Source organism: Struthio camelus, chromosome 1 (genome assembly GCF_040807025.1).
Source record: "Struthio camelus isolate bStrCam1 chromosome 1, bStrCam1.hap1, whole genome shotgun sequence".
Taxonomy (NCBI): Eukaryota; Metazoa; Chordata; class Aves; order Struthioniformes; family Struthionidae; genus Struthio; species Struthio camelus.
In genome coordinates, this window is record NC_090942.1 from 79,222,957 (window position 1) to 79,245,157 (window position 22,201).

At 40.8% G+C, this 22,201-nt stretch overlaps 1 protein-coding gene across 7 annotated transcripts in view; it reads right to left on the reverse strand.

Annotated features, from left to right (window-relative positions):
* Window positions 1-22,201, reverse strand: part of PHF21B (PHD finger protein 21B) — a 167,371-nt gene that overhangs the window by 5,309 nt on the left and 139,861 nt on the right. For all 7 annotated transcript variants that reach the window (XM_068951384.1, XM_068951434.1, XM_068951376.1 and 4 more), the window contains 4 exons: window positions 17,938-17,989; window positions 7,499-7,575; window positions 4,678-4,732; window positions 1,085-1,107 (listed from right to left, as the gene is read on the reverse strand). In XM_068951384.1, the coding sequence (XP_068807485.1) occupies window positions 1,085-1,107; window positions 4,678-4,732; window positions 7,499-7,575; window positions 17,938-17,989 (207 nt within the window). The remainder of the gene's footprint in view (window positions 1-1,084; window positions 1,108-4,677; window positions 4,733-7,498; window positions 7,576-17,937; window positions 17,990-22,201) is intronic.

Here is a 22,201-nt window from a genome sequence, read left to right on the forward strand (position 1 = left end):
TTCACTTGTTGTTTTTGATAATATGTCACTCCAACACATGTATCACCATGTGTAGTTCTATTTTGAAGCGTGGGTCAAAGTCAATATGTGGATCACTTGTCCCTCAAGTCCAAAGCAGAAGGAAGCAAGCAAGCTTCTGGGGAAAAAGCACAGTTCCATGTTTTATGCACATTGCCTTGAAGAGCAGCTAGGAAAACGATACACTTGAACACAACCTCTGCCTATGCTCCCTTCTTTTGTGAATTCCTCTAGAGGGCTCCTCTGTCCCTCTGTTCTCCATTCTGCTAATTGTTTTCTGCTCAGACTCTCTCTGACAATCTTCCTCAAACAAGACTGATTAGTACTTTGTCTGAAGTAATATATAAAATGAACTAAGACTCATCAACAAAGTTACAATGTCATGTAGTAAATTGCTATGCTAATCTAGTGGCAACGTTAATTACACTTTGTATAATTAAGTGTATTTTAATAAAGGAGAGACTGATTTGGAAACTCTCATGGTTTGTGAATGGTCATAAAGAACCTAAATTTTCCTCATACTTTTCCAGAAAGAATAATAATTTCATACCTTTGTTAATTCCATAAGTATATTTCCATTTCAGGAGATATTAATTATAATGTTTCATGATAATTTTAGCCAGGCTTAAACTGTGAATTTTAAATTAGACCTGTCAGAACATGGCTCTCCAAAATATGACTGTTTAAAAATTACCTGCTTAAAAAGACTTAATTTTAACCTCAATATAAAGAGATTCAATCTATACAAAGTAGAACATTTACTTCTTTTTCTTAAAATGTTCATTAAAACCACAAATCTGGACTACCAATTTCTCGAGCGGTGCATTCCACAAAGGGATTAAACTCAGACCTCGAATATGAAAGCCCACGAGTTCCTCTCTTTGACATTCTAACTTAGAGGCTCAAAGATTAGTTAAGTGGGAAATGTTTCACAAAAGTAGTATGAAAGGCAAAGAGACTACTGCAATTTTGCACCTGGATAGAGACTACAATAATCAAAAGAAAGCACTGAGTTGCACGGTGATGAGAAAAGACACTGGTAATACACAAATCTTGCTAAACATACCTTCCAGAATGGATCCTCATTTGCTAGCATATGAAAGAAGGGCAGAGAACAGATTAGTGGGAAATACATCAGTGCAATGAATACTGGTTCTCAGCTATCTGAGTAATTTTAGTCAAGCTGTGACATAACAAATCAGCACATTGCCAAAATTACTGTAGGCAGGAAAGAAAACAACAGCAAGCAGTGAAACTAGCATCAAGAAGTATTTTTCAATTCAAATTTAAAAATTACAATGCAGGAATATTCTGTCTGAAGGTCTGATGCTACAACACAGGATGAGGAGCACAGATTTCAAATTTTCAGTAGAAAGGCATTCTCCACATATCACTAGTCAAAATAGTCTTTTTACAGACTTCACCCTGCTGAGTGATGAACAGTCTGGCCCTAAACCAGCAAGGCACTTAAGCAAGCGCTTAACTTGGAGTATGAAAGTGGTGCCACTGACTTACAGTTAACCACATGTTTAAATGTTCAGCTGATTCATGGCCAAAGTGTTCAGCTACTTGCAGGAGTGAGTCTTGTATTACTATCAACTCTTCGTCATCAGACTGCTCTCACCCTAAATGCCGAGATTATTTGACCTTTTGATGAACTGACTTTATAGTGATTGCAGTTCACAGCCTGATAGAAGCAAAACCCATCAGACCTGACTGGAAAGCAGGCCAAGTTTTTCATAAAAATATTTCTGAAATTCATCACATTTTGGTTCAAAAATAAAAAGCTGGAAAATTTTAACAACTTTATGCATAGTGGGTTGCAATTTTTGCTGCTGACTCATAAGAGACTCATACATACTGTCCCTGTGACAAACAGCTGATGGAGAGACCTCCCTTTAGATTAAAGTGGCGACAATTAGATTGGTATTTTTGTCCTTAGCTCCTTCAGTTCCCTCTCCGATCACATGTGGGGATATAGCTGCCACAGTGTGATCTCACCTACACAGAGCAACCTGAGACTTCAGTTGCCTCCTGCTGTCACATAGTACAAGTCTCATTTGTTATATCCATCCCTGTATGCACACACCTGCACATGCAGACACACTCACACCATACTCGCATGCATATGAAAACAGGAACATAAGGGTGAAGGAACATCCGCACCTAAGCTAGACCACAGGATATCAAGCCCGGTATCTGTGGCTAACACTCTCCAGCACTGGCCATTTAGGCACAGAGGCAAGAACAGAACAAGCATAGAGTAAAACTTTCTACTCCAGGAGTATCCTCTCAGAATGTAGCAGTCTGTTGCTTATGGACTTCCCTAACCTGGAGTCTGCATCTTTATCTTTACGTTTAACAGCAAAATTCCACAGACTTGTCTAATTCTTCCAGAAATTGCAGCATCCTTTAGCAATGAGCTCTATAAATAACCACAGACTTTTAAAACCTGTATATGTCACTTCATATACACAAATACACACAGAGACCCATGCGTATACGACACCATGATTACTCAGGGGATATAAATGTTACTCAGCTAAACAGAGGCTCGATAATTGAAGAGTCTCTTGTACAAATGATGTATGTCAGGCGATGTGACCTCATTTCAGGTAAGACATTTTCAGATAAATGAATTCTGATTAATTGATATTTTGCGGAGAATTTACAAGAATCATTCTCTACAGTTCTGGAAATGAGAGTTGTTTCCTGTATTCCACAGGAATTTTTAAATTTTGTTTATTTCTCTTTTCATCTCAATTTTACTATAGAGTTTTAAGCATTTTAAAGTCTGTTCACTTCTGCCTTCTAGTTGCCAAAAAATTAAACTGAAAGTTTTTTTTAAGGAGTGTCACACAATAGAAGAGGCAGTCGGCTATTCACTGAAGACAGACGAGACTACTGAAATTCCATGCTGACTGGGACAGCAACTGCCTTTGGTTCTGAGTTTATACAGCATCTAGCACAACGGTGCCCAGTGCATGTTGTGGGAAGCTCTGCTATAAAGAAGTTCAACTTAAAATTGACAGAATATGAAGAATTTGAACCCAGAGTCTGGATGCTGGAAAAAACCACAGAGATAGGACTCAAAAAAGAAGTAACAACTAAGGATTGTGTTGTCTTCCAAGCAGCCTTGTTACAGTCACATCATTGGAACTTTCTCACCTGTCTACTTCCTTACAAAATAAAATGGGAAATGTGGAGGAAAGAAAGTCAGAGAAATCAAACCCTAGCTTATAAGAAAACCATTGAAAGGCTAAGGGTATGGCTTGCTAACATCGTCAGTCTCTCTAGATAAGCATTTACGTGGGAAAAATAAGTACTATGATAAGACAAATAATAAATTATAGTTTTAATTTCAAAGATAAAACTAAGCCAGGAATAATTTTTTCCACTGGGGCTCATATGAGCATGGGCTCTTGCTAAGAGGCATGCCATCGTAGCTGTTTACTGTGTAAGAACCTCTTTTGTCCTCTGAGACGCTATGCGTTAGAGGCATGCGATAAGTAGGCCAATTGTCTACATCTAGCACCGGAAGTTTTGAAGGTGAAGAGAAGCACCAAGAGCATTTAAGCTGCTGATCCTGTGGCAGAGAATGCAAGGCAGGGCCAGAAATATGACTCCTAGGCTCGAAACATGACACTTGACAGGTATATCAAGTAAACACTGAAAACCTGTTAAAATTTTATGTCTTAATCGAAACAACACTTGTAAATGCTCCTTATCCTGAAATAATACCTGGCTTAGAAAAAACCCATTTGTTCCCTTTACTCTGATGGACCTCAGTAGAGTTTAAGTTGTAAAGGCAACACCAGGCAAGGACATAATCACATTTCTTTACTGGCTTTCTCTCCTCTTCTTAAATGTATTCAAGCTTCTCACTTTCTCCCTTAAAATCCTACATGCCCCCCATCTGAAAAAATAAATTCCATGCAGTTCTCTCAGCTCAATATTCTCCTTGTTTCTTCTCCCACTCTTGCCTGCCTTTTCTATAGGTTGCGCCTTTTTCCTGAAATGGGCTTCTTGACATGAGCTAATCATCATCATCTCCAAATGGCTCCTCTGAATCGTTCATTCTCAAGGCTTTTACCATGAATTTTTCAGCATCTGAAGTTCTTAAAAAAATAAGATTGGAAGGCTTCTTCAAGGCCATCAAATCTACTTTTATGGCTCCAGCTCTTGGAGTCAGAAAAATGTTTTTCAGATGTCGTTTTTAAAATAAAAGATACGGTGAATTTCTAGCCCTTGAGGATGCAGAGCAAGTTCTTAAAGCTGACAAAAGAGGCAAATGAAAATCCCAGAACATTTAATTTTTTTAATCCAAGTTTTTCAATATTGTTTTTAAGTACTTGGGGTTGCCAATACTGTCTTCTTCAATCAGTTCTTCTACTGCATGGTGATTACAATGCTAGAGATCAGATTTGCCATTAACTGAAGAGACTTTGGATCAGGTTCTACATAGTTTTGACCTTTAGCCTTATCCTTTAATTGTTTTTTGCAGCAATACCATCTATTTTCACAGCACATGCAAAAGTGCAGGGACCTTACACAAAGTTACGTCTTATGGTACTCCAGCAGTAATTCATAAGAAATCTTACTAATAAATATTAAACATGTCATTAGAAGAATAGTGTATTCATCTAAAAATATGCTTACCTCTTGTTGAAAGGAACAAGGGGTTATTCAAATAATTTGATGCAAGGCGTTTCCGCTGCAAGGGAAAAGAAATGACAGTCATTGAAAAGTGCTGTCTCTCACTGTTTTATATTAACAGTCTCTAAAGATTGTTCCTTCACACACAGCCAAGAATCCAGAAGCTAATTCTGTGACTTAGAAGATTTGCTGCTAACCCCCAAGTTTAAACAGTCACATTATTTACCATTCTAACAAGTCTTCCATAGAGCAGCTTTATGTGAATTAGATTTTATTAACAAGAGATAAACAAAAATTGCAAACGTTATTAATTGAGCTTCAGGAGACCTTCTAGAGATTGGTAAGATCGAGGCAACAGCCATAGTAACTCCATGTTCATAAAGGAAAAACTACATATTAATTTTCTTCTGTGAGATGACATTTTTATTTGTGTTTATAGAAATGATGATAGACTTCCCACCTGCAAAAAGACATCACTACTTTCTGTGACAACTGCCCACAACTAGAAGGAACACATTTTGTTTGCAAGCTGCATACTATAGCCTAGGCAAAATGTTTCTCCTTCAGAAGTTAGTATGCACAACCCTCCAAGAGCTGGCAGTCATTTCAGTTTCATGAGGTCACCAAAAAGACTTTCAAACTTGACAACACAGTCCACTGGAAACATGACTGAGAAGTTTAACTAATGTAATGTAGTCCATCACCAACTTGTCCGATGATAAAAGCTATTGGTCAGCAGCAACCTGGGCTTCATTAGCAGTCTCTAATTGTTCCTGTATGCCATCCAATACTTTTCAGCAGGACTGGAAACAGTACCATTTTCCTCCATTAGATATTGTTAGACTCTACTTAGAGGAAAATTAGAGGTTTTTTGCTAATAAATGATTTATTCTGTGGCAAATAAACTGTTCTCTTATACATGGGTTCCTGGCAGTCTGTTAATGAATTTTCATCTGGTGTTTCTTTCTTCAAAAAACATCCAGCCTGAAACTTATCCCGTTCCTATGTAAAATATAAGCTACTGAGGCTGGGAAAGTAAAACCGTATCTCAAAAACATAAGAAAGCCTGAAAAAAGAAAAGAACAACGTTCAAGTGAAGACATAAGAGTGATCACATTTTCGCAATCAAGGAAGTTAACATCACCACTACAGATGCTGAGCTCCTGTGGTTTGAGGGGCGTTGGCAAATAAAAAGTCTAATTTATATGCAATTTCAATTTAAACAATCATGAATTAAAGATCATTCAGTAGACTAACTATAATTTAAACTGCACCAAAATGCCTGAAATGCCACAAAATACCTCAACTCACTGATTAGCAAATCAATCTGAGCAGCTAATTGATCAGAGAAAAACCATCTGCCTCCATTTTCCTTGAATGGCATTCCCCATGGTCAGTATTTAATGACAGCTCCTAATGAGGACACAGATGATCAGCCACAGGACTCTGTAACAGACATTCTCTCTGTGTGCCATCCTTCACTTCAGGATATGCTTCTGAGAATAGATCTAATGAGAAATATGAACTAGGGGTGCAGCAGACCTCCTCCATTACCTCCTCCACCCCTGTGCAAAATATTTGAGTTTCTCAAAAACACTGCTCAGAGCACAGCCACAAAACTCTACAGCAAGTATTTTAATAAACTCATTAGGACAAACCAGTCTCAGAGGAGACAGCACAAATGTAACACTAGTAAGGCTAAAGTTCCTACAGTGTTAAATACTGGACGTACGAACATCAGGTCACTAGAGAAAAGTTCGTTAGTCTGGAATGATTCAAGAGTCCAGAGCTGCTCTAGAGTGTAAAAAACACCAACACTTTCAAAAAAAGAACAGTCAAGCCACTATGCAGCTTGACTACACCGGTGGAGTTCTTCTTAGCCTCATCTGTTTGCCCTCTGCCAATAAACTTGGAAATCTGAAACACTGGCAGTCCAAAAATTCTGCATTGTTGGTACCTAAACAAAGAAAAATCACTGTCTTTAGGCTTAAAGAACTCAGAACTCAGAGAAATCTTGCTTTTACAGAGCGCTGGTTGCAAATAGTTTTGTTTCTGTAGAAACAGAAGTTCTAATAGCTCCCATTCTGAAGTTCAAATACTGACCTCAAACTGGGAAGAAAGTTTAAAGGCAGAATTTTAATATAGCTAATACATGTATATGTTTCAATTTAGAAACAAAGAACAAATTAATTTCAGAAAAAGTTAAGTCTATTTATATGCTGTTTTTAGATGAGGTTCGCAATCTGGTATTATGTAGGACCAAATTTTGCTACTGCCATAAATGTGACAGTGTATGTATAACAGACATCAGAGATTATACATAGCAGTTTATTTTTAATTATGCATTACTATATTTATTATGCACACTTCCTTACCACCTGCAGAGCACACTGATTCTTAAACCAATACATTCCTTTTATGAATATGTTACTGATATGAAAAGCAGAGTTCTCCATTTATTCTTTAGCATATATGAAAAGAGGAATAGCAATGCAAGTTTCAACATAACGCCCCATTTCTGTTCCTTAGTTCTGACGTACAGGGACCTTCTGTACGGGTATAAGAGTAATTAGGACCCATAGTAATTTAGTCCTTTTGGCCTTTACTAAAACTAACACGAATTCTAGTTTGAAGCGAGTGGTGTTGTGGTGTGAAAACTTGTTGCTTAGATACTGAGATGAAATCTTTTCTTTCTTTTCCACATCGATATCTCTTTACAATAAACGCGTGGTTCTGAATTCATATATACCTTTTAGTGAGAAAAACTTAAACCTTTTATTGACGTGAAATAGAACCGGGGTAAAAAAAGTGAATGCTAAAGTACCTCTGTTTCCAAGAGTCCACTGTAGGCTGGATTTGCTGTGCTTCTTCTCTTTCTTTCCTGACGCTTGCTCTGGATTTCTGTAACCATGGAAAGAAACGTGAATTGTGTATTTCTCATTCATCAGGCAAAAATGTAGATCTAACTTGTTAAGCAAGATGCTCTTACCCTCAACCCCTTGGGCTTTGTGTTCAGTTTTAGTTTCTAAAGTATAATTGGGTTACATCAGCATTGATATTTCTTGCAGTTCAAGGTTTGGCATTCATAAGCTTTTCCTTGAAAGATTCAAAACACAGGCTTTTTTTTTTTTTTTTTTTTAACTCCGAGGTGGACTTATGCTGCCCTTCAAGATTTTTATTACAATCCCTTTAGAAACATATTTAGTAAGCATCAGCAGAGAGTTTTTAACACCATCAATGTCTGCTATTAACAAAAATGATTCATATAAAGCAGTGAAGCCTTGTAAGTCATATCAGATGAAAGTATTTTAAATTTCCTTTTAAAATATTTATTTTCCTTTTAAATTTCATTTACATGACTTTTTTTTCCTGCTAAGATTAGAAAAAGCATGGTTATAATGGGAAGGCTAGATTCAGTTCTAACTAGGGAGTGACAACTTGTTAATCCAAAATACACAACTTCATGATTTTGAGCATGCAAAATATTATGAGCAATACATATATCTGTGTCCATGGAAGCAGCAGACAAAGACTGGCTCATTGAATTGCAGTCCTGTTTGGAAAAGGGTGATACACAAGAGAACTCCCTTGTCCTAAATGGTAACACCTATTCAAGATATTATTTACTCAGTATTTACTCAGCAACAATTAGTCATATGCATACTTGTGCAAAGAGTCACAGAAAGAGTGAGCAAACACCTGGCCCACTGAAATCTGTGGGTTTAAGACTACTTTTACCTCAGCTAGGATGTAATTTCTCTCATATATTGAATTTTTCTCCAGCTGTTCATGTCAGCTGAGAATGCTGAGATTACTGTAACAATGTATTTCACAGCCTTTTATTTTGGTAAGAAAGTAAGAGCAGACATCTCTCAGAAGGAGAGGAACTGGCAGGAAGACTAGCTTGTCTGCTGAGTGAACCAGGAGGACACCCACCAGAAACTTAGGACACCGCCTGGTTCGGCAGACGGTCTGGCATCTTTTGTCGATGTCTGAGGTAAAGACGTCTATCTCAGAATGTCCTTAGTGCCACAAAATGGCACTCCCCTTTGCAATCCAATAGTAAGACAATGTCCAGCTTTCAGGATATTCATGATACATGGGAAGTGGATTCCTGCCACACAATTTGTGTTTCCAGGCTCCCTTTCCAAAGCTTGATCACTTCCTCACAAAGCAAAAGCTGTATATCGCTTTAAGTGTTGCTACAGTATATGATATTAGTATTATCTGTTATGTCTTGGACATGGTGTCCTTAGAGATGAGGCTAACACTTTGTGTGGATTTTGTACTGCTCTGAGTTCCAAGATACTGATTTGGAACTCTTCATTCGCAAAGGACTTCTGGCTAAGCCCCTGGCCTTGGAGTCACAGATGTATCAGAAGGAAACTGGACAGATGAGAAAAATGGAAGAGCAGCTACTTGCATATACCCGTTGGGTTTTCCTACTGGCAAAGGAGCACCTCACCTCGCATGCTCAGAAGGTGTCTCCTAGGGAAATTCAAGGCACATAGCCAGGTTGGCATTCGCAGTCAGACATGAGATAGACGTAAGCTGCCATGTGGGCCACAGAATCTCACTACAAAGAAATGTGTGATCTAAGATCACACCGAGATGGAAAATGATGATAAACTGTTTGGCTGCAACCACTGCCAGCATCTGTGTTAACACATTTGGTTCTATGAAAACTCCAGGCATGAGGTTATTGTATGGGAAATAGTTTTGTCCCACAGTGAAGGTATTTCCTGTGAAATGCTCTTATGGCTATGTAGAAATTACAGTCCTGAAGGTTTCAAACCCTCTGACATCCTCTGAAGAGAATCTGGCTTCAGTAGCAGGATCAGTGGATCAGTGGATCCAACAACCTGTCACAAAGTCACATGAAGCAAGATGGTTGTTCTTGATGTCAATGCCAATCCTTATGATAACATGGGGAACGCACACATTGTCAAAAGGTAGCAGAAATGTCACAAGGGGGGAAATTGTGCCTCACGGCTGGCAGAGAAAAGGAGGAAGTGGACCTCTGCTGACTTTTTACTTTGATCTTAACAGTGTGGGCTGTAGCCATGGTTCTTGCAGCCAGTGTTAGTGACCCAACCTCTGTGGTCTACAGATTCTCCATGATAAGTGAATCCAGGATTGCAACATCTCAGTGTCCTTGTGGTGAAGCTGTGAAATGGCTGGAGTTAAGATCATCCAGGTGTAGTCTTTTTCAGGAGTTGTGACAGAGATACAATATTGGGACTTTTCAGTGATCCAGGACAAGAAACTATGAATTTTACATGGCAGAACTTCTGTGTGTCAGGGTGCAAAACTAGGCTGAGTGTCTTCACAAGGAGACTATGATGCATCTTTAGCTCCCTGCCCTTATGTGTTCCAGGTTTAAAAAAAATTTCTTTGGTACATACTCTCACCAAGACAACAGAGCCATTTGATGGATTGTGACCCACGTATGTGGCACAGGCCTGGAATACAGCTTTCAAAGTGGCATTGCTATGGGGCAGAGATAAAAGAATAAAGTTGGCTGGTGGCAAAAGGAATAGCAATGGTGGAAATAAGGAGAGAGAGAGAGCAATGAACAGTGAGGAAGCTTCATTTTATGTGACCACTGAGTGTTCCACCCTAAGTGAGCGAACGCAAGGAATTGAAAGGGCACTTAATGTACCCTACCCTACCTACTCATGCACCAAGCATCAGGAAGGGAAGGCATGATGTGAGTACTTTATTTACGGAAACTGTGAACACAAAAAATATCCCGGCTTGACAGATAAGGAGTAATATACTCTAGAGTACGTAAGTTCAATCTAAATTGCAGAGCGCAGCCAACAGAGGCAGCGAACAGACGCAGCAGTTTGCGCAGCAGTTCGCGCAGAAGGGCGCCAGAAGGCAAAGAAGGCACCTCTCCATTTTGCACATTTTGCACACTGGTGTGTCCTTCCCAGGGGCACGGTCATGACACGCCGCAGAGCACGTTCCCCAGTGGCTGCGGGAGGTGCTGCATCGGCTGTGTCTGAGGCCTCAACCCAGACAGACCCTCAGACAGCAGATGCAGCTCTGCGGGTGTCAGGCTGCGGGGAGTGCCTGGGGCCTCTCCGCAAGGCCTGGGCTGACAGACAGCTCTCCTGTGTGAGGTGTGCTGTGGTTGACCAGTTGCGTCACCAGATAAAGGAGTTACAGGAGGAGGTTAGTAGGCTGCGTAGCATCCGAGAGGATGAGCGGGGAGATTGACAGGGCGTTCTCGGAGACTGTTCAGCTCCGGGAGTCCCCTGCCCCCACTGCAGCGGAGGCGTCAGAGGGCTCAGCACCGTGTGTAAAGGTGCATCATAACGCTGTTGAAGAGGGCTGGAAGCTGGTGACCCCTCGTAGAAGGAGAAAGGCTCTTGCTCCTCCTCAAGACTTACCCTTGAAGAACAAGTTTAGCGCCCTCCAAGCCGAGGAGGAGCTGGGCATGGCTCCAAGAGAGGCAACTGGCCTGGCAGACCCTGTGCCGTGCAGGAACCCCCGGAAGAAACGGCGAGTGATTGTTGTGGGTGACTCCCTGCTGCAGGGGACAGAGGCACCTATCTGCCGACCTGATCTCTTGTCCAGAGAGGTTTGCTGCCTGCCAGGGGCTCGAATAAGAGATGTCGTGGAAAGACTGCCAAGGCTTGTCCACGCGTCGGACTACTACCCTCTGCTGATCTTCCATGTGGGTGCTAATGACACGAAAGGCAAACTGGAAACCATCAAACGGGACTTCAGAGCTCTGGGAATGGTGGTCAAGGGTCTGGGAGCCCAGGTGGTTTTCTCCTCAATCTTGCCTGTGAGGGGAAAGGACAGGAGGAGGAGTAGACGAGTTTTCCAAGTTAACAGCTGGCTGCGCCGCTGGTGTTGGCAACAGGGCTTTGGTTTCTATGACCATGGGACCCTGTTTGAAGATCAACAGCTGATGGGGAGTGATGGGATCCACCTTACCAAGCGGGGCACGCGTGTCTTTGCCAACAGATTGGCCAGCCTGGTACGGAGGGCTTTAAACTAGGCAAGATGGGGGAAGGGGAGTGGTATAGTGGCAGGGGAGTCAGTAAAACACCGCTCAAGTCAGGATGCCTCCAGCGGGTGCATACAACCAGGGGAGACAGCATGGGACATGGCTATGGAGGATCCTCTTGCACCTCTTCTGGGAAGCCTGTGTGCTTGACTGGCTCTCTCAAATGCCTGTATACCAATGCACACAGCATGGGGAATAAGCAGGAAGAGTTAGAGATCTGTGTGCGGTCGCAGGGCCATGATCTCATTGCAGTTACAGAGACATGGTGGGATAGTTCACATGACTGGGATGCTGTCATGGATGGCTATGTGCTTTTTAGGAAAGACGGGTCAGGAAGGCGAGGTGGTGGAGTTGCTCTTTATGTGAGGGAGCAACTAGAATGTATGGAGCTCTGCCTCGGGGTGGATGAAGAGCAAGTTGAGAGCCTATGGGTAAGGATTAAAGGGCAGGGTAACATGGGTGACACTGTTGTGGGGGGTCTACTACAGGCCACCTGACCAGGAGGAAGTCATCGATGAGGCCTTCTACCGACAGCTGGAAGAAGCCTCACGCTCACAGGCCCTGGTTCTCATGGGAGACTTCAACCACCCTGACATCTGTTGGGAAGACAGCACAGCTAGGCACAAACAGTCAAGGAGGTTCCTGCAAAGCATTGATGATAATTTCTTGACCCAGGTGGTGGAGACGCCAACGAGGAGAGGTGCAATGCTAGACCTTGTACTAACGAACAAAGAAGGTCTAGTTGGAGAGGTGAAGGTTGGGGGCAGCCTTGGCTGCAGTGACCGTGAGATGGTGGAGTTCAGGATCCTACAAGGAGGGAGCAGGGCAATGAGTAGGATTGCAACGCTGGACTTCAGGAGAGCTGACTTTGGCCTCTTCAGGGACCTACTTAGGGGAATCTCCTGGGGTAGGGCCCTCGAAGGAAGAGGGGTCCAAGAAAGCTGGTTAATATTCAAGCGTCACCTCCTCCAGGCTCAGGATCAGTGCATCCCTCTGAGGAAGAAGTCCAGCAAAGCGGGCAGGAGACCTGCATGGATGAGCAAGGAACTCCTGGCAAAACTCCAGCAGAAGAAGGAAGTCTACAGAATGTGGAAAAGGGGACAGGGCACTTGGGAGGAATACAGGGACGTTGTCAGAGCGTGCAGGGATGCGACAAGGAAGGCTAAGGCCCAGTTGGAATTAAATCTGGCAAGGGATGTCAAGGACAACAAGAAGGCCTTCTTCAAATACATCAATAGCAAAAGGAAGACTAGGGAAAACGTGGGCCCGCTGCTGAATGGGGCGGGTGCCCTGGTGACAAAGGATACAGAGAAGGCAGAGTTATTGAATGCCTTCTTTGCTTCCGTCTTCACTGCTAAGGCCAGTCCTGAGGAATTCCAGACCTTGGAGACAAGAGAGGAAGGCTGGAGAAAGGAAGACTCTCCCTTGGTGGAGGAGGATCAGGTTAGAGATCTTTTGTCCAAACTTGACATCCATAAATCCATGGGCCCCGATGGGATGCACCCACGAGTGCTGAGGGAGCTGGCGGATGTTATCGCTAGGCCACTCTCCATCATCTTTGAAAGGTCCTGGAGATCAGGAGAGGTGCCTGAGGACTGGAAGAAAGCCAATGTCACGCCAGTCTTCCAAAAGGGCAAGAAGGAGGAGCCAGGAAACTACAGGCCTGTCCGCCTCCCCTCCATCCCTGGAAAGGTGGTGGAACAGCTCCTCCTGGAGGTCATCACTAAGCATCTGGAGGACAAGAAGGTGATCAGGAGTAGTCAGCATGGATTCACCAAAGGGAAATCATGCTTGACCAATCTGATAGCCTTCTATGACGGAATGACTGGCTGGGTAGATGAGGGCAGAGCAGTGGATGTTGTCTCCCTGGACTTCAGCAAGGCTTTGGACACTGTCTCCCATCACATCCTCCTAGGTAAGCTCAGGAAGTGTGGGCTAGATGAGTGGACGGTGAGGTGGCTTGAGAACTGGCTGGATGGCCGAGCTCAGAGGGTTGTGGTGAATGGCGCAGAGTCAAGTTGGAGGCCTGTGGCTAGTGGTGTCCCCCAGGGGTCAGTCCTGGGCCCAGTCTTGTTCAATATATTCCTCAATGACCTGGAGGAAGGGACAGAGTGCACCCTCAGCAAGTTTGCTGATGATACTAAACTGGGGGGAGTGGCTAACACACCAGAGGACTGTGCTGCCATTCAGAGGGACCTGGACAGGCTGGAGAGGTGGGCGGAGAGGAACCTCATGAAGTTCAACAAAGGCAAGTGCAAGGTCCTGCACCTAGAGAGGAATAATCCCATGCACCAGTACAGGCTGGGGGTTGACCTGTTGGGAAGTAGCTCTGCCGAGAAGGACCTGGGAGTGCTGGTGGACAACAAGTTAAACATGAGCCAGCAGTGTGCCCTTGTGGCCAAGAAAGCCAACGGTATCCTGGGGTGCATTAGGCAGAGTGTTGCCAGCAGGTCGAGGGAGGTGATCCTCCCCCTCTACTCAGCCCTGGTGAAGCCACACCTGGCGTGCTGTGTCCAGTGCTGGGCTCCCCAGTACAAGAGAGACATGGCACTGCTGGAGAGAGTCCAGCGGAGGGCTACCAAGATGATTAGAGGGCTGGATCATCTCTCCTATGAAGAAAGACTGCAAGAGCTGGGCCTGTTCAGCCTGGAGAAGAGAAGATTGAGAGGGGATCTCATCAACGTGTACAAGTATCTGAAGGGGGAGTGTCAAGAGGATGAGGCCAATCTCTTCTCCGTGGTGCCCAGCAACAGGACAAGAGGCAATGGGCAGAAACTGAACCACAGGAAGTTCCATCTGAACCTGAGAAAAAACTTCTTCACTGTGAGGGTGACAGAGCATTGGAACAGGTTGCCCAGAGAGGTAGTGGAGTCTCCTTCCCTGGAGATATTCAAAACCCGTCTGGATGTGATCCTGGGCAATATGCTCTAGGTGACCCTGCTTGAACAGGGAGGTTGGACGAGATGATCTCCAGAGGTCCCTTCCAGCCTAAACGATTCTGTGATTCTGTAAATGCTCATCCAGATGCTGCCCTTTCTGCTTAACTTGGCAGAAAGGGCTCCAGCCAGTACCAAATGTGCCCTGAATTTCAGTGATGTGGGTAACAACTCACTGGAAATTTAGCTAAGATAACGAAGTTCATATCACACAGGGTACTGATGAGCTACCACAGAATAAGTCAATTTACTTTTCATCAGAAAATTTAACTAAAGTAGGTAATTTTGGAGGAAGGAAAAAGAACCTGTGAATTTGGGCTGAATTTTGCAATAGCTCTAGCTAAAAACATTATAACGTTTTTCTGGAAAAATCAAAACATTTCAATATGTTGTTAAATTAAAAAAAAAAAAAGCCTGAATAATTTTTAAATGGACCAAAACAGGCCTTAATAAAATTAAAAGAAACAATTTCTTTTAACTGGTCAAAACATGCCAATAATCCAAATGGAAATATTTCAGTTTTTTTCTTTTTCTAAGGTTAAAAAAAAAAAGTTAATTTTTAGAATGACCTGAACTAAACAATCTCGTAAACATTTTGTTTTGTATCTAAATTTTTAAAATCCATTTCTTTTTACACAGTGGTAATGCTGAAAAGTATTCCAGCAGCCTAGAGAAAAAGATTTAGTATGTCAAATTCACACACCACATCATAAACTTGGGAGATCTTATTCCTTCATTTATAAATATAAAAAGAATAATCCAAACAGGAAAAAAAAAAAGCTAAACTGTAACACATTTGACAGAGATTAATATACTTGAAGATAGGTTTATGCTGGAGGCAAAGCTTCAGGGAACTACCACCCCCATCATCAATAAACATTCTGTATGGTCATTCCATGAGGCCTGTAATGACAATTTATGCTTAGTGAAATCCATATCTTGCAGAATGTCAGCAGAAGGTTTTTTTTTTTTTTTTTTTTTTTTTTTTTTTTACTGGTAAAGCCCTCAAAAGATGCCTCACGTGGTCTCTGCAGGACAGTGCTCTGTTCCCAATATGGGGGAAAGATATTCCTCTGGAAGTTAGATGGAAAGACTGCTAAGCTGATAGAGAACTCCATACAGAAGAAGATCACAGCCCTTCACCACAAAGTTAATGAATAAAATGAAGAAAAGCGGTAACACTGTGAATTAATGATACTGAATGAATAGACTTTTAATGTCTCGATCTTGATATAGTTTAATTCCAAAAATGTAAAATTGAGAAATACATTAGAAGTACTAAAATAAACTGAACTGTGTAATGACTGCTACTTCCTGATAAATAGCAATGGCTAATAACAGTAAATATGACATAGCACTAAAATAATAAACCTTCAGGATGTGAAAGCTATAAGGGTATTTTTGACAGTTGTAATCACCAATAGTCATGAAGAAATACCTTTTCCATATAAAATAGTTCAAGGTAGGAACCATTTATTTAATGCTAGTAGGAATATAAAAAGTGCATTTGTCTGAAAGAATTGATTTTGCAGGGTTAGTATTGTAGCAGTTAGGTTCAAAACATGCATCTCTGCGCTTGCTGTATAACAAACAGAGCGCTACTTGTTGTTTTTAACACTAAATCCACACAAACAATTTATTAGTTCTAATAAAATCAAAGGGTAAAGAATTATTCAAAATGAAGTTTTCTGTGTTGTAAGCATAATTTGCACTTCAGCACAATTTCAAACGTCCTATTTTACTTAGACAAAGAAAACAAAAACCTGTCATCATTGGCACTTTTTGGATTAGAATTCTCCCCTCAAAATTGCTGTAGCTTTTTAATTTCCATTTCAATCCATTACCATTAAGGGATTAAAAAGGCCAATGGCTTAAACTTTCTTTAAACTGCTTTCAAATTCTCAATCACTAGGACATTACATGGTTTTCTAAAATGCAGATTCAAAGAGGACAGACACTGAAAAAACAGGCAACAAAACCCAGAGAAAACCTGCTGCATATATTGACAAGACCTTATAATTAAGATGCTATTTTCTCCCTAATTTACCGCCTATTTTAAAACCAATGAACAGAAGTTTAAAGAATCTTATTAAACAGAAATCAAGCTGTAAATTGGTAACTTGGGCTCTTGAGTCAGCAAGATATCTAGGAATGTGGCTACCTTTACAGCAGATAATCAGTCTTGTTGATTTCCCTAAAATTCGTACAGTGGAAATTCCTAAATAATTTATTGACTGGGGTTCACGGGATGGGTGGTAGGTGTGAATTATCATTAACATCTTTTGTAATCAAAAATCTTTTTCAGCTGGCACAGATACCAGATTAGTCTCCTTATATCAATGGAGCACACCAAATTATACTGGCTGAGGATGTAACTAAAACATCTCAAGCTGTGGATTTTTTTCTTTTTTAATAAGAACAATGTCTGTATCTATTGCTCTGTTCATGAAAACCAGACCCTTCTGTCAAGAAATCCTCAAACCCATTTCACGCCTTTGGCATATTTCCTGACCATGGTCTTTTCTTCCTCTCATCGACATTTTCAGAGGAATCAAGCTAAGACAAAGAAAGATGCAACGCTCTTAATTCTTGCCAGGTATTTTTGGAAAGTTACAAAAGAAAAGTGAATGGTATGTGACCCCCCGCATTTAATTTATGTGCATTATTCGTCTGAAATCATGTTTAGAAGCCTAGAAAGGTATGGTAGCAGCTCTCCTATAGAAGCAGGCTCAAACTCTGAAAATTAGCTTATCTTTGGCTGAATAGAAACGGGCAAAAAGGACATCTTAGAGGCTGTTTTTTAATTTGCTTAAAATCATACCAAACAAATCCTGATTTTCACCACTTTTACACTCTGTTCTGTGGAACTCTAGAGATGACAGATCCAATTAACTCAAGAAATCAGAATAGGTCCATCTCCCATGGTGAAGGAAGAGAGGGTATGCTTGCTTACAGAAGATCTGGGTAAATATCTTTGAACCTCCCTGACTCTTCAGCCAGATGAGCGTTGGCCAGAGCCTTTGCAGACTTTCAACTTCACTATGTCCCTCCAGTTGTTAATAGCTTTTATGGGACCATGACGACTGACTGTTGAACCACAAAAACGCCAGCTTAGACCAATCGTGCCAGCTGCGGAGCCAGTTCCCACGCCTCTTGAACTGCACAATGGAATTGGAGGTAGAACAAGATAAGATTGGCCCTGGTTTTGAGGCTGAAAAGGGCAATTGTGCATGGGCAACATTGCACCTGATCTTTTGTACCCCTTCTGAGGACTGAACTGTAAAAAAACATATGCCATCTTACCTTCCAAATGTTCAGTTGTAACCAGTCCTAATGCTACCATAAAGGCAATTTTCTAAGGAAAAAATAAACAGGGGTTAGACTTTTTTCCATAGCAATCATGCTAAACATAAGTAAATAAATAACCTAGCACAGCTAGAATAAGTCCAGAATAAGCTAGAATAAAGGTCTTTTAGAAATGTCTATTATTTGAATACATAATAATGTGAAGAATTTGTAACTAAAGGTTTGCTTCAGTTATGTCTGGTCAGACATGTGTCCTACTTGTACAACTACACGAACTTTAGCAGTTTGGAGACCTACAAAGCCAATGCTGTATGATTACTGATTTTATACAACCCATGATGAAAATTCAACAAATTCAATCAATTCAAATTCATATTGCTAGTTACTGTGTTAGACCAATTTTTAGAGAAGTGATCTATGTATTATTATCACTGTCTGAAAATGGCACTGCTTTTATTGGACATAAGCAAGCTGTATAAAAGGAGGAATGATACACTTTCACTAAACTTTACAATGCTATACATCTTCTAATAATTAACAAGAAATTCAAAGGCACATTGATCACCTTCCCCCCCCCACCTTTCAGAAATTGCTCTTCCCAAGATACACAGAAAGAATATCACATGCATGAATTAGGAAGAGGTCACTGATCCAGTATCTGTCCCCAACGAGAGCGAACAAGCATCTCTCACTGACAGTGGTGAACGCATGTTGTAGTGAAGAATATGATCCATAATATTACTCAGAATTCTTACATACTATATATGCATAAAGCACATCTGCATATTGACAAATCTTCAGATATGCCTATGCAGTAATAGGGCAGGTACTAGAGCAGACTAAGTTTTCTGTCAGTGATTTTTCATCAGGAAATTTTTCCTTAGGGGAAGAAGTTTTGCTGAAGCCTTTGTGCAATTTTTTGATGGAAAACTGAAATTCTGCTGTGTTGTTTCAAGGCCGAACTGAACTGAACTCCCTGGCTTTGAGTCATGTCTATGGTACCGTAGGGCCTCAGTGATATCCCGTCTCTGCTGTGCTGAAAAATCTTGCTGGACCATGTTACCCAACTGGTATTCTTATAAGGTGCAATTCCAAGGGGGAGAAAATCTGACTACAAATACCAAGCTATTAGGAAAGCAGAACCTACAATCCAACTCGGACAAAGCAGCCAAAGATCACAGGAAGATGCAATTATCTTACTCAGCCAGAATCAAATGTGTAGATTTAGGTCAAATTAAAACAGTGTTTAAGTGGTAGAAGGTCAAAACATTCTGTTTCAGTCAAAGAATTGTGAGGAGAAGATGTTTCAGCACTTCCAAGTCAAAATTAGTTTGACCTTTTTGTTTTGTGAAAAGCTTAATTTTTCAGCCTTTTATTTCACTTCAGGATAAAACCAACTGATAAGTCAATGGAACTACCCTTTCTTTGGTAGTTCTGACTTTAACACAGTGAAAGTATGAAAATAAGCATATCCTCATGAAAAGATCTAGTTAAGGGGTAGGTTCTTCAAAATCAGGTCAGGACTGGGTATTCGTATCTTGCGTCTGTGAAAAATTCTATCAAAGAGGTAAATTAACAGCCTCATAGGATGTGAATACTGTCCTTCCACAGTCTACTAGTAGATAATTCTTCCTGTAGATTAAAAAATAGTCATGTGGAATCTCAGCACTGGCAGTTTCGATGATACTTATGCTATATCTCTGCCTTTGATAACTATGATAATGACAGGCACGTGTTCATTTGCATGTCATATCTTGATTTCAATAACCTCCACTCCTTACATGTCTAAAACACCAGCTAGTCTCAGTGGGGGCTCCACACATGAAGGGGAAGATGAATATTTGATCTGAGATCCACTGTGCAGATCTGAGAAGAAAATTAGTCAATTGAGTTGAATTACAAGCTTCACCTGACTTCCACCAAAAATAACTTTGTGACAGGATAAGCCTCAGAGCTCTGAGCAGTGATAACAACAGCTAGATTTAGAAAGTTGGAATAGTTAATATGTGATCATATTTCCACAAGGGAGCATGGAGCGCCTGTATAAACCAAAGATTAAACTGTAAAGGGAGCATACTTTTTCTTACATCTAAACTAAAATTCTTTGAGTACTGGAATGCTTTCTAAACAATTTCCCGTCTTCATGCTAAAATTATTTGAACAAATTTCTAATTAAATTTATTGATAGCATACTTGCTTAACATATGAAAAGTTTTCATAAATGGACTTGATAATTATCTCATTATTAAAGACAGGAAGGGTTAGTTTCCATAAGTATTTGAAAGATGTTTCCTTTTCAAAAATCCCAGTACAAGCTGTATTCTTTATAACAAGCATATTATATTAACAGCATATTTGTTTTTATGGGTTTTCCTACTGCATACTCATGTATTCGTGCTCATTGAATTCAACTCAAAATACATCTTCTACTGCTATGCTTTCCCTTAAAATATCACAGTAACTACAACAAAACATTGCTCATTCTCTTTACAGTAATCAGCGCAACTGATGCTTCAGTTTCTCCAGGTTTTTATTCTGGGCCTAACACTAACATTTAGTCCAAAATTGCAGTCTCTCTCTCCTGTCTTTCTTGGGTGGGGTTAAAACACTGTTATCTCAATAACTAGCATTCATTGCAGAATTTTAGTTTTTAAATAAAACATTACTAAAATGTCATACAAAATGTTGCCAGAAATGTAAAATTTGCAATATATAAAAAAGATTCAAAAAATACTGGGAGGAATTCTGACCATTTATTTCTGCATCTGAAGTCCTCAAAAAAAAAAAAAAAGTAGACACTTATTCCAGAAAGGAACAGTTCCCTTGCATAATTCCTTAATTTCTTTGCAGAAGGCGTTCCAGTGGGAGAGGCTGGTGCTGATGAAAGCCCATCACTAGATTGGCTGCAATTAACTGCTTCAGTTAGTTGCCTCCACCCTCAGGAGAGCCAGGTTTACTCAACGGAGTGGGAAGCCCACTCTTCCAGGCTCTCCTTAGCCTGAGGGGGACTAAACTCACACTGCTCATATCCCAGGAGAGTGCTCTGTCACTGGACCTGGGATTATCCTGCATGACAGAGACTCCCTCTCCCTCCTAGGAAAGCCATTGCATAGTCAAGTGTCCAGGAGTTCCAGCTGCAAGAACAGCAGACACAAGGAACCTTGCTTTAGCCTAATGACTAAAGCAGTCAGGGAAGGGAGAAATCTTAGCCTTATGCAAAACGCACACACGTTGCAGGGAGCTGCGTCCAGAATCAGCTTTACAGCCTCCCAACAGAATGACCAGGGCATGAACAAAAGAAAATAAGTATCGTTAATCTTTTGTGTTCATTCAATTACATTCAGCAACTGCGTATGGAATTCCTGGCTGTTGGTACGCCTGGTTATTTCTGTTTCATTTGCTGTACTATTTTAAATTAAATTTCTTAAATCCCAGACTGTCATGACTGACATTTATGTCGAGAAGTATTGGGAGTTCCTGCCTCAGTTTTGTGCTCTGAAGATAAATAAAGGTGTGGAGAGAAGTGCCTAGAGTACTTATTTATTTTAAAAAAATATTGTGGTATCTTTGTTATTCTTTGCCTCAAAGTTAGTAATCTGTCAAACAGCCTCAAATGCTTTTAGAAATGTGCAGTATGTCTTTTCATGAAGCAAAACAAAGATTTTCACAAAACCATTTCATTTTGTAATTACATGTTCTATTTATGTCATTACATGTGTTTACACTAATTATGCTGTTAGTTCTAATTACGCTAATTGCATAAATACATGATAATCAACTAAAGTTTACTTTCAAAGAACAAAAGAAATTAACTCTAGACCTACACGTTTAAGGCTGTGAAACAAATCTATGAAAAGTTTAAAAAGCCACAGTTAAGGGCATAGCCTCTGCATCCTACACAGGAAACTCTGCTTGCAAAGACCTCCTGTACATGTGGTAGGAACAATATTTTTGGTTACATAACCAAAGTAGTCAGAAGGATCAATGGCACCAGGACAGCCAGGAATTCAATGGAAAGCTCATTAAATTTATAATTGCTATACTAAAAAGTGTCCCTCGGTCTCTTCCTGCATCTCTCTGGATTTTTTGCTCAATGTTTTGGGCGGCATAAGTTACACATGAAGAAAATGGATGATTTTTCTAGAATTCTCTTTTTGTTTCCTCTTTCAATTCTAGCTCTTACAGCGTCTCTCAGTCCTTGGCAAGGACGAAGAAAAAGCAGATACCGCCAGCACCTTTGTGCTCCCCCCTCATGCCTTCC